General features: G+C 40.4%; 1 protein-coding gene across 2 annotated transcripts in view; it reads right to left on the bottom strand.

Annotated features, from left to right (window-relative positions):
- IQGAP2 (IQ motif containing GTPase activating protein 2) overlaps positions 1-18,291 on the bottom strand; it is a 130,395-nt gene that overhangs the window by 15,019 nt on the left and 97,085 nt on the right. For both annotated transcript variants that reach the window (XM_075137934.1, XM_075137935.1), the window contains 14 exons: positions 16,532-16,622; positions 11,640-11,801; positions 10,268-10,410; positions 9,123-9,293; positions 7,474-7,557; positions 6,699-6,770; positions 6,465-6,534; positions 5,936-6,144; positions 5,039-5,188; positions 4,083-4,246; positions 3,226-3,450; positions 2,480-2,620; positions 2,056-2,140; positions 513-745 (listed from right to left, as the gene is read on the bottom strand). In XM_075137934.1, the coding sequence (XP_074994035.1) occupies positions 513-745; positions 2,056-2,140; positions 2,480-2,620; positions 3,226-3,450; positions 4,083-4,246; positions 5,039-5,188; positions 5,936-6,144; positions 6,465-6,534; positions 6,699-6,770; positions 7,474-7,557; positions 9,123-9,293; positions 10,268-10,410; positions 11,640-11,801; positions 16,532-16,622 (2,000 nt within the window). The remainder of the gene's footprint in view (positions 1-512; positions 746-2,055; positions 2,141-2,479; positions 2,621-3,225; positions 3,451-4,082; positions 4,247-5,038; positions 5,189-5,935; positions 6,145-6,464; positions 6,535-6,698; positions 6,771-7,473; positions 7,558-9,122; positions 9,294-10,267; positions 10,411-11,639; positions 11,802-16,531; positions 16,623-18,291) is intronic.

Here is an 18,291-nt window from a genome sequence, read left to right as displayed (position 1 = left end):
ATCACCTAAAAAGATGGGCAATAATCCCAAAGAACTTGTGACCCAGAGCGTAGCAAAACATGCAATTTCCTATGACTCTGCAAGATGAAAGAATAAAATCTGCATGGAATCTCTCGGCAAAGATGAAAGAATAAAAGCAAAAGCCGGAATTTTTTCCTGACCAGTAAGTTTTTCCTCAGATAAAACATTCAGCTGTCCTCCCGACCCAAAGAACACATTATTTCTGCTAGATAATGAATCACCTCACACTGCTCTCACAATCTGTGTTTGCAGTAAGGAAGCCTTACTACAACTAAGCCAGCAGAGATGATCAGTTCTCAAAGTAATGCTCAGGCAGAAATACAACCTGTTACTCCTGCTTCAGCTTCCTCAGCAGTGAGAATTTCTCTATGGCAGATCACTCAACATTTTTAACTCTGAGCAGGGACTTCCTATAAGTGAGGAGTCCACCTGCCTTACTCATGCTAGAGGAAAGCTCTTAGTGTGTAGGTATTTGTGAGGGCTTTGCATACCTGAACTTCTGGTATGTCTGTGAGAGGTAAGTGTTCATAGATGATAGATGTTCGCTCTCCCCTTCAAAGAGTTTGTTAGAAGCAGCATGCTGAAGGACTTTTGCCACACAGCCTAGGTTCCTCCTCTGGTCAGGGTGTATCTGGCCGCCGGCTGTCATATCAATTATATCAAAACCATCAGGAGCAACAATGGCAGGGTTCATGTAGCGATAGTACAGGAGGTTGCCGACAATCTAAAAGAAAAAAAATTACGAGATCTTCCCTTTGCATACAGTAATTACATTTTACAAAACATGATCAATCATTTTTACTTTTGAATTAGACCATAGGAACCGGTGCTAGAAGAACCCCTAAGACATACTTGTTACTTATGTGGCTAACTGGAAGAGTCTGTGGTCTTTTATAAGATGTTCCTCTTACAATACCTCTGTGAACATCAGTTATGGACTTTTACAACCACATTTCAATTTGGTGCTGGCTTTAGGTTGATTAATGCAAGGCATGGAATTGGACGCAGACAAATACAACTCTTCTTTATTCTAGATTTTGGAAGATTCAGCTCCAGAAACTCATTCTCTGAAGTGCTACAGATATCTGCCAGCATTTAATGCATTCATTGACAAGGGACCCATTGTTTCTCATGAGGACTGCATGCAGCCCTAAAAGACTAGAAAACAGATTTTCCAAACTGCAATTTCTATAATGATGTTACAGCAACTTGTATTGTGCAGATGGCAGCTTCAAATCATTCCTGATCTCAGAAACAGGCGGGACTTTTCGTTCTGCAGTTTGCCTCAGCTTATGTGTAGTCACCTGCAGAACTTCCAACTTACACGTTTAAAGGCTTTCAGCTGGGTGAAAGCTACATGTTGGTTTGTTTTTTGTTTTTTTTTTTTTTGGTTTGGTTTTTTGTTTTGTGTTTTTTTTTTTTTTCTTTTGGCTGTTTTTTTTTTTTTTTTTTTTAGTGTGCCGGTACCATGCTTATCACTAACACTTTACTTTTCAGTCTGTACAAATGTCATTCCTACAACTTTTACAGGCATATTAAATAAGTGTAATGTAATGATCTACTTGCAATTAATTTTTAGAGCCCTCCCTCATTGTATTTAAATTACAATATTAATACAATCTTTTTAATACATTATTTTTTAATATGTTAACCACTTCATGTGAGGGGAAAAAAACCAAAATGAAGACCAGAGTGTTCTCCATGAAAGGATTGCTGGTGGTAAGGACCACAGTACAAAACCAAACCCCAAGATAATTCAGATAAACTCCAGCCTTCTAAGAACAGTTACTCTCCAAAACAGTTGAGCTTGAACTGTCTTCCACAAGAATTGCTGAGCACCCAGATTAAGATAGCTAGGTTGTGGCAACAGACTTCCCTTCTCCTCTCCTTCCACCACCCCTTTGCAACCCAAGAATTGCCAAATTCCATCAGTAAATGCTGGTGTTCTCAGTTCCTTAGGATGCTTAGTGGCAATAAAAATCCCCTTTGGCATTAGAAGAGCAAGCTGTGGGCAGTTTGCCCTCAGAAGTCTACCTTTAATAGTTCATCTTCTGTTGCATCTGGGAATTTCTCATGGAGCGAGCTCTTCAGAACTTTGGCTATATATCTCATTCCATAACTACATGTAGAACAGATGAAAAGGAAAAATATTGGAAAGACTTAGATGAAACACAAAACCATCATTCTAGTCAGCCAAGTTATTGGCTTTCTCCCCAGCCACTTAAAATACAAACCAAGATGATAATGGAAAATAGAAAAAGTTTCAAGTACAGGGAGACGTTCACGAGGCTGCTAAAACAGAGTAGAAGTGGAGAAACCACTCCCTCTACTGGGGAAGTAATTTGAGAGGCACTTATCACAAGCCATGTAATTTGAAAGGATCTCCATTGCTGAGTTTCAAGTGAAGCTTCACTGTGCACATGAACTGCAGCTTGGAGAGTCCTAACTCAGCACTTACGGCATCATATTGAGAGAAGAGAATATGGATGTGAGAACTTTGTCAGTTACTGCTCGCAAACTCTGAATCGATGATTCCAGTTTATTGACCACTTCTGTGTGTGTTAATGCTTGTTCTGTGGTTACATCGTATGGCAACTTGCTGCAAAGCAAACAGATATTAAACCAGGCTAAATGTATTTGAGAATAAAGTACTCTTTCTTTTTTTTTTTTGCTTCATAAGGGCCATCAGTGAACAGAAGAAAACATTAGACAAATACAGTTGAAGTATCAGCTAAGTAATGGAAGTCTCAGATGCATTAGCTTCCTTTTTTTGGAGGCAGGCAGTTTGTTTAGGTGGGGATGCACACACCACCATATACCTTCCCTAAATTAGGATTCCCCTTTTGAATTAAAGGCATGCATGTCCACATCCCAGTCCCAGCATAGCTCCTCAAAAGCCTGGGACACTACTAACATGCTGTTATAAAACCTGGGAAAAAGGCAGGCATAGTCTACTACACCTGTAAAGATTAAGTAATTGACTTCGGAAGTCCATGACCATGAAAGCGATCCCTTTGTTGTTCAGAACAGGTTAAAGCACCTGTTTTTCTAGCACCTCTCCCCAAAAACTCTCATTGTGCCGCAGGAAGGTAGGGAAGGGATGCATGGGCACAGGTGCAATTTGTCAGAGAAGGAAAGTGAGAGCAGAACTGAGGGATCCCTCAAGGGTTTAAATGGTACAACATGTCCAGCTTCCTCACTCACCTGGCCTCACCCGTCTGCATTTCTAGCTGGTTTACCCATGACTTGTACACATCCACAGGACTAGTGTTGATTATGAGGGACTTGTCCTCCATGATCTCCTTCACCACCGGTGCCAGGAGCTGGCGCAGAGTGTTCTGTCCACGAGCACCTCGATTGAAGCTGACGACCATCTTAATGACAGTGGGGTTTCCAGTAACAATATCCTGTATCTGGTCTACCTTAGAGCTGTATCAAGAACGGAAGAGTTCTCAGATCTGACTTACGTATGCAGTTATCCATGTTTTCAAAACCCACTCTTTTAAAATTATCCTATTTCTATGTTGAAACGTGTTTATACAGTCTATTTCTTAGGCTTTCATATAAAACAAGATTATAGAAACTAGTACTGAATTCTATGTGTGTTATAATAATTTCCCTGGAACATAGCATAGTTAGTGGCAGCTATTATATACCCGATTCAGGCCCAAATACCTGTTCAGCAAATACCTGTTAAGGGTATAAAATAAGATTTTATTTTTTCAGGATAAGCCACCACTCTGCACTTACCGAACATACATTTACATAGAGAAAGAAAAGACTTTCTCCACCCTTAAATACTCAAGCACAAAAGCAAGAAAACCTAGTGTCTATTTTTTTCATACAAAAATATTGTCCACAATAGAAAGATTTTTTTCTGAATTGGAAATAGCTTGAGTTAATGAATAAGTTACTCTGAAAGCAAATTTCTCTAGTAATAAAAATAGGTACACAATTTTACAACAGTTTAAAGATTAACCATCAAATTCTTTTAGGTATGAAGTATTCATTGAACTGTCTGCAACACAAATTAACTGAAGTCTTCTTGTGAGTGCACATACTTTATCTCCTCTTCTAGAGCAGTTTTGAAGAGTTTGAGAAGCAGATATTCTTCTCGTTGATTGGAGGCATAGTTGTATAGAGTGAAGATGACTGTATCCATAAACTTGGTTGATTTGTTTTGTGGCATCTGGAAAATCAGCTTCGCCAGGTACGTGGGATTAGTCTACAAAACAAACAAATTACTTAAATACTACTGTCCAGGACAAACTACCCCCACTTGGGGGGCAGCGCTCTCTACATTTCCGTTAATACCAAAAGTATTTATGTTGATTCCCATGTATGTCACTTTTCCACACTGGCTTTACTTTTTTCTGAATCCTAACACATAAGAAACAGTGAATACTGCACAATTAGATATCTGTGAGTAGCACCAGTAAGGATGTTATCTGTAGTCTCCTAACAGTACTTCTGTGCATCAGGTCTACGTATCTGATGACAATGACAATTTACCAAATGACAATGGCTATCTATCAAGATGACATTGCATACTACATGTCCACTTGAGTATTAGAGGGCATCTGCCTTGGGAAGATCTAAAATTCTTCTAGAAAAGCTTCAGTGAGATGAGAAAAAGAGCACAAGAACAGACGCATTATATGCTGTCAGCTGCATGGCAGACAACTTCCTTTCCACCAGATATAATGCACAGTAATAGTGACAATAATTTACATGGACTAAAAGATACATGGAGGAAAACATTTCTCTTTGGCTTTAGTATGGACCGAAGTTATTCTCAAGAAAAAAACAGCTATATTTCTTGCGCAGTTTAAAGACAGCAAGGATTTTCTCAATTACAGGAAATATTAGAAGTTGATCATAGTATTTGCTGCAGTCTGCATACTACCTTGGAAATATTTTCATAATCTCTACCACAATCACTTAAACAAAGCAAGCAATATATTCTAATTTTTCTTTAGCAATATGCTGCCATGTTAATTTTTACATTAAGATTTACCTGTAAAAGGTAGAATAAATGTTGATAAGCCTCCAGTTTTTTTCTTCTCTCTTTACTCAAACCTTTGATACCCTGTTTGTCAACCATAACCATCTCTTCCAGCTGACTTTTGCTCTTTTTGTTAAGTTTCTTACTGTGCAGTACCACATCCTGCAGACAGATGATCAAAAGTCCAGATTATACATTCACAAAAAAGGCAAATTAGAAGAATTAACATTTTCCCAACCATGTTAAATGTGATATTCCTCCAAGGGCCTTTATTAGCAACTTTGTATATTTTGCTACTCTATTCACTAACCAGTCTTTTGAACATCTTTATCTTGTCACTAGTATGGCTTGCCAACAATGGTTGTCTGGGAAACCTGATCTCATGTACAGACTCATTCATCGTTTAGTTAACAATGAACAAGCTCTCAAATATGACCAGAAGTCTACTCCATTCTACCACAGAAAAGATTCTTAAAATTTGGCAAGCAATTGCTATTGTCTACAAGTAGCAAAACAAAAGAGTGACATGCACTAGCAAATTGACATACCACTCAGGACAACAGAACAACCTCTACCACAAGGTATTTTGACGAGATTACTTAAGACACACAAAGAAAGCACTTAATTTACCAGGAGTATCTTAACTAATTGAGGGTGACTGAGCACTGGCACAGGTTGCCCAGAGAGGTTGTGGAGTCTCCATCCTTGGAGATATTCAAAAGCTGTCTAGACATGGTCCTGGGCAACCTGCTCTGGGTGGCCCTGCTTGAGCAGGGGGGTTGGGGATAGATGATCTCCAGAGGTCCCTTCCAGCCTCAATCGTGCTATGATTGTGTAATCCTGAGCTCTTTCAACACACGGAGGTGCTCAGTAGATGCTACCAAGGGACGCTGAACAGAGCTTGCTGACCTGAAGAGTGATTCTGTTTTTCACCAGCAGTCCAATCTTTATATCCATTAAGTTCAAGTCCTTCTCCAGCTGTTGATTGGATCGAATTTTTGTAACCACTTCTTCCCTTAACCTTGTTACTTCTAGTTCTTCTTGAAAGTCTAAGTCACTTTGGTCCAAGAGGTAGGCAAATTTGCGCAGGACAGTCAAGGGTGGATTTTCAGCACCAACTATAGTTGAAGTAAATAGGCTTGTTAATTGACATAATACTGAACATCCCTAAAACCCTCAGGAAACTGATCACCGTGCAGAAAATTTTGGAACTGCAGAGAGAAGTTTATGCCAGTTAGAACAATATTTTTGTAATGCTGTGCAAGTACAGCTATCCAAAATGGTTTCAGCTGTAAAACAATTGGTTTACAAATACTTGCACCTGCTTTTGAATGGGAATAGGAGACTGAGAAATCCTGGGTGAAAATTGAAAAAAAAGAGACAGAACACAGTAACGTACTTCTTCCAAAACATACAACATTCAACTGTTACCACTTACTTAGTGTTCTGTAGTCCTCCCTGGCTTTGTTTGCTCTGAGAAATGCTTGTATCTTCACAATTTCGTCATTCTGGAAGGGACCAAGATTAGGCAAAGAATCTAGTTATGACACATTTCTGCTCAGAAATACACTGCAGAACGTGCACCCTCTTTCCTGAGATTCCCAAAACTGCCCGTGCAGTCATATTACCCTATTTTAATGCTTCATATTCAAAATGGAGAAAGGGGACTTACGTGATCCTTGAAGTATTGCAGCCGTTTCCTGTAAGCTGTCTTTGCTAGCCACATTTTGACCCATGACTGAATCTGAAATTTAAATAAAATTAAATAAAAACTTAACAGACACTGCACAAACTGTTTTGTGTGTGTGTGTTTTAAATTCGCTTCTGACAGTCCTCTTCTGCAGGCATGCTGTTCTCACATGCTCAGGGCCATAGATGACTGTACCACTGGGCTCCTACAGTCCAGTGACCCAGGTTAATGGGCTTCAACTGGAATAGCAAGTTGAGTTCAAGGCTCTACCACCCATGTGTAGCATTATCTTTGGAAGTAATTTCTACCTTCAAGTCTCAGCTCTCAGTTGTAAACCAGTCTCCTTCAGAGACAGGAGATCAATATCCCATCTGTGATCTATGATCTATTCATCACATAGTATCCCATTAGCATCTCAGAAAAGTGAACACTTTTCAGACAGATAGATTTGACAGCTTTTATGAAATGATAACACACTGCCAGCTCAAATATTTTCTAATTTAGTATTATGGAAAGGGAAGCATAAGGAAATCTCTATTATGAGCCACTGAAGTTCAGCAAAGCCTGATAGAACTCAAACACAGAGTTTTCAAGAAGCAATTTACTTAAGCTGTCAATTAAACAACTTTCAACACCATGTCAATTTCTGGAGCACAAGTCCCTCCAGCCTGTGTATCCAGTCTCTGATTCCCAGGTGGTGGAGGACCAAGCCAAGAGATAAAGCATACTCAGGCCCCAAAACACAGTGGGATCTTACCTTAACAATAGCAGCAACATTGCCTTGAAGCACCTTTAATCTGTCAACATAACTTTTCCTTTGTTTGAATCCTTTCCAGAAAGCCTATTTTATAAAACACAGGAGACCATTATTACTAATAAGAAACCAATATTTATTAAAATCTCTATATATACACTAAAATCATTAACAGTGTTTATCTTGTAGAGGAAAAACTGCCATGTGGTAAAAAGATAACTAAGGTGTAAGTAAGCTTGCCTGTATATTTCTAAGGTGCCCTGGTACATTTCATGTTAATTTTGGCCAATCTCAGCACAAACACTTTGTAGTCCAATGTCATTTCCTTCCCTCCCCTGAAGCCATCCTTACTCTTATCACCAGTACACCCACATCCTTTGGCATCCCAGTCACTGGCTTCATCCACGCAGGGAAGACAGCCAGCTCTTGCCCATTATATCCAAAAGCTGTCCCCTACCTAGCTGGACCCCTGTTGTTCTGGCCTGGCCTCCTTCCCAAGTCTCTCTTCCAGAGTCACTCAGGATCATCTTGTACCACAGAAAACAACCTCCCAGTTCCCTGACTTGGCTCTCCCTTTGCTAGCTCAGAAGCAAGCTCTTGGCAAGGAACCCAACGACAGGGATAACACAGATACTCTCACTGCCTTTACCATATTTTGCCTTTCATCCCTATCCAGCCAGTGACACCAGCCTTGTCCTCCACTTGTTGTCTTTTCACAAGTCATTTCTGTGTTAATGCCCATAGAAAACCATCAGAACAACTTTATTTACCTACATTTCTCCATATTTTTGAACCTGTTCAGAGACCCTGAATTCCTCAAAGAGCAGTACAGTCTTTTATTGGCCTCAGACACAATGCCAGAAAATAAAAAGCCAATCCCAATGACAGCCGCTTGTTGTAAAGGTATTTATCATCATGAATTGTTAAATTAAGTTACTATACATTAACAAAATCAGTTGTACATTTTTCTATAATTTTGTGGGGGGGTTGATTGGTTGTTTTTCAGGACTGGAATAAATTGCTTGTAACAGGAGGTGGCTATTTCACCATTTAAAACCTGTGCATGCATTTGTCAGTGTTCACACCCTCAGCAGAAAGTTTCCTTCATACTCCTTTCAGAGTTCAGCAAAGAGAAGACATCCAAGAAATACTGCCAGAGCCCGAGAACACCAGAGCGGCTGCCACTCCCTGCCCAGCTATGACTTCATGGAGCCGAGGCAAACCACTTCCAAGTGGAGATAGTCTAGAAAGGAATGTATTTCCTAAGTCATGCTTTGCCAAGGAATTTTTGCTTCAATACTCGACAAATATCTTCTGATCTTGTACTGTGCATGATTAGGTGTACCATGCAAAACCTGAGCACCTCAGAATGAAACCAGGGCTATGTACTTCTGAGCTTCTCTCGCTGAAGTAACTTAGACTGCAGGTGGATATGATCCATTCTTTTAAAACTGGATATCTGCTATTTAAAAGCACAAGTACTCCAATGAGGACAAGAACGTATTTGCAGATGTACAAGTTTGAACTACTGCTAATGAAAACAGGAAGACAGACTTATTTGAGAATTTTATCAGTGGTAGTAATCAGCCACATCACCTGTCACATGCAGAAAGTTGCCTAAGCCATGTTACCTTCTTGTTCTAGAACAATACCTGTATTTTGATGGCAGATGGTTCCTGCTTTTGAAGGTATGCTTTTCTCTCCTGATAATTTTTTCTGACTAAGAATCCCCTTGCTCGGGCTTGCAGCTGAACAATCAGATTTTCATTAGCAAGCCACAGCTGCTCTCGATTGTAATCTGCTGTAACTTGCCCAACAATGCTCTGTTAAGAGATCACAGAAAAAGGTCATTTAAAAGCAAAAAAACTCAAGCCTGGAATTTGGTCTGTATTCTCTCCATCATCTGTACAGCTTATGTTCATCCTATCCAAGTCCCACTGATTTACCCCTAGATTTTAATCAATATGAAGGAAGAGCTACTTTGCTACCGCTGAATTTTATATGAAGGGTAACTGAACTCCTTTCAAGCCTCAGTTATTCAGCTGGATATGCTATTTTGAGAGGTTTTTTATACTTTAGGAGAGTTCTGCTTTCCTAATACTTACAAGTTTTTTTTAGAAGTCAGACATCTAGAAATACTAGCTGAATCAGTGAGCTCTCTCTAGAGAAGCACACTCAAGTATCACTGCAGTCAAAATTTCAGAAGGACCTACACTGTGACTTGAGCTGTTTGCGCAGCAGAGTAAACCTGTAACCTAGATAGGCTGCATCAGAATAAAAAAAACCCAAAGTTTTGCAGAAGCTTGTGTGATTTACTTTGTTCTAAGTTATATCTCATGCTAACGCAAAACCTCTATGCTTAAGTAGTGAGTTTAAGTATCACACTCATCCTATTGATCTTGGAGATAGATGTCAGATGATTAGATTTAAGCATAAAACAGTGCTTCCACCTGCCCTTAAATACATCATGAAATTCCTTGTCATAGGCCCATGTGAACTCTAAAAAATTCAAAAGTGTATGAAAGCAATCAGACTTTCCTTCATCAGTGTTGGCGAGTGGCCATTAAAAGAAATGCTGTAACTTCCAGTCAGGAAGTCCCTGCATCACTGTCAGACATCAGACAGGAGGCAGTTCTGTCACTGTCTGCTTTGGCTTAAGTTGCTGCTACTGTCAGAAGCAGGTACTGAACTAAAGTGATCTTCAGCCTCTTCCCTTGATATTACCATGTCTTGCTATCTCTCTCTCTCAAATGTTTATGCTGCATTTGCAATAAAAGCAAACATTTCAGCCACCTACCTGGATTTCTTCACCAGTTAACCATGAAGTTTTTGGTACAACTCCTTCAGGGGCAACACAGGTACCGTCCTCAGTTTCCACATTGTAGTAGTAATCATACGTGTTTTTCATTACAAGTTTAATCCATGGACTTTCATTAGAATCTAAAAGCAATACATACCATTACTACACATTTGTGCCCTATTACACTGATAAATTACAGCTCTCCCTACCCATTTCCCATCTCTACATTTGCTATGAAGCCATTTTACATGCAAAGTCACTATATATCTTGGGCCAGTTTGTAGTAAGGATGTTTTCAAAATATCCTGTTAGGTGGATCAGGATCATTCGTCTAGAACGAAACAGCTATGAGGTTAGTACAAATCCACTGCCAGCCTCTCCAAACCCCAACGTTAGTGGGGGTCAAGTTAGTGCTTGCTTCTGAAACGATGTGTGCTACGTCTTCCATCACCACTCACATAAGTGGAACTGAGACCATGGATATAAAAAAATGTTTTTTTCTTGTCTTCTGGCCAAATGCTGGCCTTATTGACACTTAGCTTACACGGGACATTTCCTATATCCACATCATTGTCTTGTTTAGTGCTTTGGTAAACAAGGCTGTATCCTGACAGGCAGGAAAAGACTCATTTCCTCATGGACAAAAGGCCCCAAAGTAAAACTGATAAGGTCAGTTGTGCAAAATGCCCTCTCAAAACTCATGTTGCAGGATGAAACATGCCCATCTACTGTAAGAAAGTGTACTACATTGATGGTAACTTTTTTTTTTTTTAATTGTTAGCTAATCTTGGCTGCGTTAGCTATAACTAGCTTGCAGCTCTAACATGACAACACATCCCATCATCTTGCTATGGGCAAATTCTAGCCCCAGCTTTTGCTGATACCTGCTGCTCTGGCAATGCACAGGGACCATAAATGGGCCATGGACACTCTGGCAGAGCCTGGCTTGATCTTTGACAGTAACCCGTAAGGCTGAAGTGTGCAGCCTAACTCTTTTCTGCATCTGCTAACAGAAAAAAAATAAATCAGAGAGTAATATGGTTTTCTGAGAGGATGGACTAGTCTATTGACAGTCACAGAGAAGCCGCCCTAAATTCGCTCAAGGCTAGTTTGAGACTCTAGAAAGTCTTAGCTAGACTCTGGAAAAAGCTAGACTCGTTTCTCAGCATGTATTGTGGTCTGGATGATGTGTGCAACAGTTCAGCATCACATAAAAAGCACTTGGACAAGTATAACATTTCTCAAAAGATTTAAAACCAGCAACTGTCTTCCTCAGTTTACAGTGATTTTAGGTAACCTTCTGTGCTACTTTTCCAGTTGCCTCTGCGATACGGACACGTGGAACTGTCCTATTCAGGAAGGTTCTTACCTTCTCTAGTTTTCATATTCTTGGCTTTGGAGAGGTTCCTGAAGTAGGTTTCAGCACATTCAGGAATGACTCGTAATCCAAACTTGGACTGCAGTATCATCAGAATTGGCTGTGAATCACCCTTCTCCAAGCTCTTGTTAATCATTGATGTTCCAACAGCCACTAGAGTAAAATAATGACATAGAAAATTAAGTGGTTTATACTCTATGTACCCACAACTCTAGCCTCCAGCAACTTTGATAATGGACTTCTAAGGCTGGCACACACAGACAGCATGACATACACTGCAATTCAGTGCTTCACCCATTTGCAGCCTCCTTCATGCTTGTAAGGACAAGTATTTCAGAGAACAGCAAGCTTGTTAGATAGAAAGCATGCACTCCGCCCAGGCTGGGATGCAGCCACAACACAACTGGGGGTGGTCCGGGGGCATAGCTGCTCCCCCACCAAGTGACATACCAGATGACACTAGGGCAGGGGTTGAGGATGGCAGGTACTGCCCCACTCAGCCTGCCCTAACAGACAGGCTGTCATCTGCTGATCACGTAGGAGCCTTCTAGAGATGCGTGAAGTCATTAGGTTACAAGCTGTAAACATTAACATTCACTTTTACTGTACAAAATGGGAATAAAAACTGATTGCCTTGAGCAAAGTCTTGCAACACTAACAGCATCCTAGTTGGGATCCTGAAGTGACCCTTTGTCCTCACCCCCTGGGAGCTTGTTTAAAGCTGATGCAGCAAATTCATGCCCTTGAGTTTACCAGGGATGCAGGTTTTGCTTCCAGGGCACATAAAAGTGTCCTGAGAGGTGATGCTGTGAAGCATGTTCAAACTTTGAGGTTATATGACGTTACCCATACTCTGATTCAGGACTTCTGTGCTGGTTTTGGCTGGGATAGAGTTAATTTTCTTCATAGTAGCTAGTGTGGGGCTATGTTTTGGATTTGTGCTGAAAACAGTGTTGATAACACAGGGATGTTTTAGTTACTGCTGAGCAGTGCTTACACAGAATCAAGGCCTTTTCTGCTTCTCACCCCACCCCACCAGCGAGCAGGCTGGGGGTGCATAAGAAGTTGGGAGGGGACACAGCTGGGACAGCTGACCCCAACTGACCAAAGGGATATTCCATACCATATGACATCATGCTCAGTATATAAAGCTGGGGAAAGAAGAAGGAAAGGGGGGATGTTTGGAGTGATGGCGTTTTGTCTTCTCAAGTAATCGTTACACGTGGTGGAGCCCTGCTTTCCTGGAGATGGCTGAACACCTGCCTGCTGATGGGAAATAGTGAATGAATTCCTTGTTTTTCTTTGCTTGCATGCACGGCTTTTGCTTTACCTATTAAACTGTCTTTATCTCAACCCACGAGTTTTCTCACTTTTACCCTTCCGATTCTCTCCCCCATCCCACCAGGGAGGAGTGAGCGAGCGGCTGTGTGGGGCTTGGTTGTGGGCTGGGGTTAAACCATGACAACTTCCTAAGCGTCCTTTGCTTTGTGCAGGTCCCACCATCACCAAAGGAGCTGATACCACCACACCTGACAGTAGCACACGCCAATTCAAAGTGCCTTACACACTAGAGGTATATGCTGCTTTAGAAACGGCTGCTCTGGTCTTTAATGGTGTTCCTTCACATCTAAATTTAAGATCCACGTACAGAGGAACAAATTAATAGACATATGGCTAGAACATATACTTTATATATTGGCTTAAGTGAACGTGGCTACCTCTGTATCCCACAGCTGTGCTTCACACTGCGACACCAAACGCTTCTCCATATCTTGTGTATATCCAGATCAATACAAAAAAGGTCCCTCCTCACAATCAGTCCTCTGCCTACACAGAGCTGACCTAAAAGATGTTCAGTTATCAGGAGCCAGCTGGGAAACAAAATGAACACAGAACACCACACCACGACTGTCTGGATTTCTACCAAATAGCATCCTGCTATTTTTCAATGCTTTTCTTCCTCCTTTTCATCCTATAGTTACAAGTGCTGGAAGCTATTGTTAATAAAGACAAAAAAGCACACAACCTAGCTATGAGTTGTTTCTGTAGGTCCCCTGCTGCCTGGCTTTTTCCTCACCTTTTAATTAATTATGCCTTTATTTTTGAAGGAAAACATAAGAAAAACGTTTAGTAGGGAAAAAAACCCAATTCAACAGAAATTATTCCTTTCCATTGAAGTGCTAGCAATTAATACTGCGGCTGTTCCACTAGAGAAGGGCCATGTGAACTCTGTAAAATTATAAGCTAAACAGAGCTTAGCCATCCCAGGTGCAGAAGAACTGTGGGGTCCAGTCTGCAGCAGTTGGGATGCCAGTACCAGATCAACACTGTGAAGGGCTCTTTTCCACACCCATCCTCCCTTCAAACAGCTATGATATACAAAGATGCAGCTGTCTGATGTGATAAGCCTGAACTCTCAACAGGGCCAAAGATCAGCTTTTTCCTATAACATGGACTCTCTCATGACAGATCCTGCTTTGACAGACAGACTCTTCCTGTGCAAGACTAAGGTCTATTCCTGAAGGCTATACAGCTGTTATTTGGGCAATCTCATTTTGTCCTCTACTTAGATAAGGATGGTTGAACAGATCAAGAAGTGAAGCAAGGTGATGCAAACTGCACATCAAACACCACAAAGAATTAGGAAGCACACCAGCATTTGCTGAACATGTCTTCCTAAATGAAGATACAAGATACAGAGTTCTTTACTGACAGGGAAGACTGTTTGTAAAAGCCTTTTAAAATTTTAATATTATAGTATTTAATATTTATATAAGGGCTAAAAATTAGTTTGGAAGGGATCAAGACTGTTCCAGTACAGCTATCAGTACTTGCTCTTATTTTACTGCTTATTTTATTGCCATTACTGCAGCAATCTCAAAAATACACTTTGTTCTGACTGAAAAATAAATCTTTGACTGCCTTGCAAAAGTTTTGGAATGGGATGTGGGGAGTTGTTTGTCTTTCAAAAATAGCATCTCTGAGATAGATCAAAATAAACGTTCGTTTCCAAGCTGTGATCAAGCTGAACTTTAAGTTTAGACTACGTGAACACAACAGGCTAACTTCCTGAGACAGGATGTGTTTCTTATAGGAAGTATCAGGTTCTGTGCCATGGGGAAATTTTAAATCTCAGTTCTGAGCTGCAAAACCTTAGAGCTCTTCCGAAGAATGTGCTGTGCTGACACTGCTTCCTTTCAACCCAGAGGGCAGAATACAGGAGATTAGTCGGTATTTCCACAAGTGACTTGTTAAAACACCTCTACTGATCATACTTGATTATGAAGAGCTGTGCATTCACTACAGACACAGATTATATGAAAAGATTTTGCTCCAATAACTAGCTAGTGGATAGAGCAGTAGCCTATCATTAGCAACATTTTATGGTATTGGTATACAGACAATGCTGTGTTAATTTCTGCAGGCCATTTATAAGATGTATTCTTAATGCTTTTACACTAGTGGACACAAACGAGGATGTTTTCAAGTCGCTCTTTAGCTTTAACTGTTTAACTCTATAGCTGTTTATAAGCTATGCATTTCCTTCCCTTCTCTGCATCCAGATATTTCCTCATGCCTCTGGGTGACATTGATGGGAAGCCGTTTGTCCAGAAAAGAAGATATCCGCACTCCTGAGTACAAGAGCTCGGTAGGGACAATGTGTGTGTGCCTGACCCCGTCTCAGAAAACACAAGCCAGGTGCTTTTCACTACAGATGCGTGACCTACAAGAGTACTTCAAGTGACTTCAGTGTATCTGACTGATTACATTAAGACTATATTAATTGATTAAATCAATTCTAAAGTAACAGTAACACTAAATGCAATGTTTCTGTAGCAGGGATAGAAGATTTTGTAATAGCTAGCTGTGTTTGTTTTCTTCCACCCACAACTTCCAAGCACTAACTACTGACATAGCCTACCTATAAGTAAACAGGCTGCTGCACTGCACTAACGAAGGCTGAATGCAGCGCTGCAGGAATGCACCGACCTCAGCAGTTGTATTCACAAGCTCCTAGGGTGCAAAAGAAGGCGACACTGACTCACCCGAAGCCAAGTCAAGCAGAAGGTGAACCAATACCCGATGCCAAGCTAACAGCCTCGGCTGCTCTGTGCTGGCTCCAGGCAGGAACAGGTAGGGACGCCACCATGCTCTCCAGTGTGCCCCATACACCCAGCTACACTTCCTTCTACATTAGTTGCCAAAGTATATTACATATGATGAATATTTTTCTAAAGTTATTATATTCAGTCCAAACTTTGACAGATGTTGAGCACATTCATTACACAATGCCCTGAAAGGATAAGCTTCAGCATTTTTCCTACGGATTTCCTCCTCTTTTCAGATTGGAAGAGCATGCACTTCTCCAAAAAGCCTGAGTGCTCTTTTTACACTACTTTTAAAGTTAATATGTTCCTAATTTTTCTTTGTTAACACTTAATAAAAGGCATTATAATGAAATAGGAATAAGAAAAGTTGTAAACATGTAAGAATTTGCTCTTACAACATGCATCAAGATTTTAGTCTTATGTAAGAAAAATAAGCTCCTGAACAGTATATCCTTCTCATTCACATATTCTTCTGTTTCACCAGCTGTGTGAAGATACACTGACACTAGAAATCTTGGTCATGATGTTAACCTATATAACCAAATTCACTAAGTTATTAGCCAAGCCTTAAGGATTACCATGTTAGATAAAACCAACAGCACCCCTGGAGATCTATGTCACCCTAATTTCAGTATGACAAAGAACATGCATTCATTTCTTTTGATCTATTTAAAGGGCTGCCACACTTCCCTGAAGAGAAGAAGATAAATTACCAATTTCAGTTTTTCAGGACTAAGAAAAACAAGAGTAATGCGGATGCAGGTTAATGCTTACAGATTGCCGCTTCTTTTATATTGTTATTGGCATCACTGATTCCTTTTTGTATTTCATCCAGCCACAGAAGCGCTGATTCATCTTGGGATTCCTGGAAAAAGGATAGAGAAAAGCCTTGAAAAAACTGACTTATAACAAAAGTTGTCTGAACGTACTGTTAGAGCTCCGATATACAGTCTCCTCTTAAGAAGCCCTTGGACACTGAAAAGAATTTAACTGCTTAAAATCAGCAATAAAACACATTCATATTCTATTTACTGACTTGAATAAACTCCTATTCAAATACAAAGCACTGAAAGTTTTCATATATAGAAGACACCATCCTGCTAACATCAATAAAAATTTTGAGTGAAGCTAGACTGTTTTCATTTCCATGATACGTAGGCAAAGTAATCTGAGTGTCAAATAAAACCACACATTATCAGGCAGCACTACGATAGCAGCATGAAGAGCACAAAGCAGAATACTGCAGGAAGTTGGCTTTCTTTCAGAATCCCTTATTTGGAAGGGATCTGCATGTACACCTAAGTACACGTTATGTTAGAAAATAACAGCGAAAACTGACACAGAAAGACAGCTCAGGTTTGGTAATGATGACTTAACTCAGGTGGCGAATGTTTCAGGAATTAAGCAGCAGAGCAGGTCTCACTTTTCCTACAGGCTAACAGTGTATGGCCCTAAACCCAAGTTAAAATAGAAGGTGCAGGAAAGTGGGCTCAGCATTCCCACTAACCAGCCCTGCTCCGCCTGCCCAAGTTCACAGGTGAACCAACACTTCAGCTAAGAGAATAGGGTTTCGGAGCTAAAGTGACATTTAAAATCTAATCCAGTAGGTGGGGCAACAAAATTCATTCTAAAGAGGAAATAGGAGTGCCAGGTCTATAACAGACTAATGATGAGAGAAACTGGAATGTACTGATTTGATAAAGATCTAGGAGTATATACACAAAAATATTTCAGGAAAAAAAAAACAGAAACTCTCTCAAGCTAAACCAGTGTGGACAAAGAACCAGCTTTGCAATTAATATCCCTAGTTTTGCGCCCAACTCCAGGCCAAAAATCCAATAAATCTGTTATCCACAGAAATTACAAAGAAAAAACAGGGTAAAAAATCCCTAAAGACAGACTATTCTGTTTGCATTATATATGTAAACAAGGTAGCAAAATATCTAAATAAAATGAAGTATGTCAGGAAATCACATAACAGTGGACACACACCGCAAATTTTTCTAACAAGAAAGTTAGAGTTAACACTTGAGAGAGTGTATACTAAATTCCCAAACTACAGCTGACAATTTTGAGAAAAGGATTGAGAAACCGAAAAGGGTTCCTTATCTGGTGTCCAGCTTTTACACACTAAATACAAGAACAGATACAAATACTGCTCTGGAGCCAAGTACAGCTTATGCTGAGCCTTGCCGCTAGCTTGGAAGACAGACCAAGACTTGGGCTAATTTTGTCTGCTGAAGCAAGACATTGTTATTTAGCATTCAAGGAAAAAAAAAAAAAGCCAGCCAGAGAAAAAGGAAGGGATCAACAAAGCAGCAGATGAAAATAGGGGAAAGGTTTTAGAGGCTGCAGGCTGTGGAGGGGTGGGAACTGTCTGAGCCGCGCTGGCAGCCAGATCGAAGGAGCACAGACAGCTAGTAGTGGGTAGGGAGGTAGAAGGCAAAGAGCAGCACAGTTTTCTTAAGGTATGTTTGCATGTGTGGCTGGCTTTCACCTTTGCATTTGCTAAATTGAGGTTACCACACTCTTCC

This window comes from Calonectris borealis, chromosome Z, assembly GCF_964195595.1.
Source record: "Calonectris borealis chromosome Z, bCalBor7.hap1.2, whole genome shotgun sequence".
NCBI classification, from domain to species: Eukaryota; Metazoa; Chordata; class Aves; order Procellariiformes; family Procellariidae; genus Calonectris; species Calonectris borealis.
Note: the sequence above shows the minus strand (reverse complement) of the source record. Positions and strands in the feature narration are given on the sequence as shown.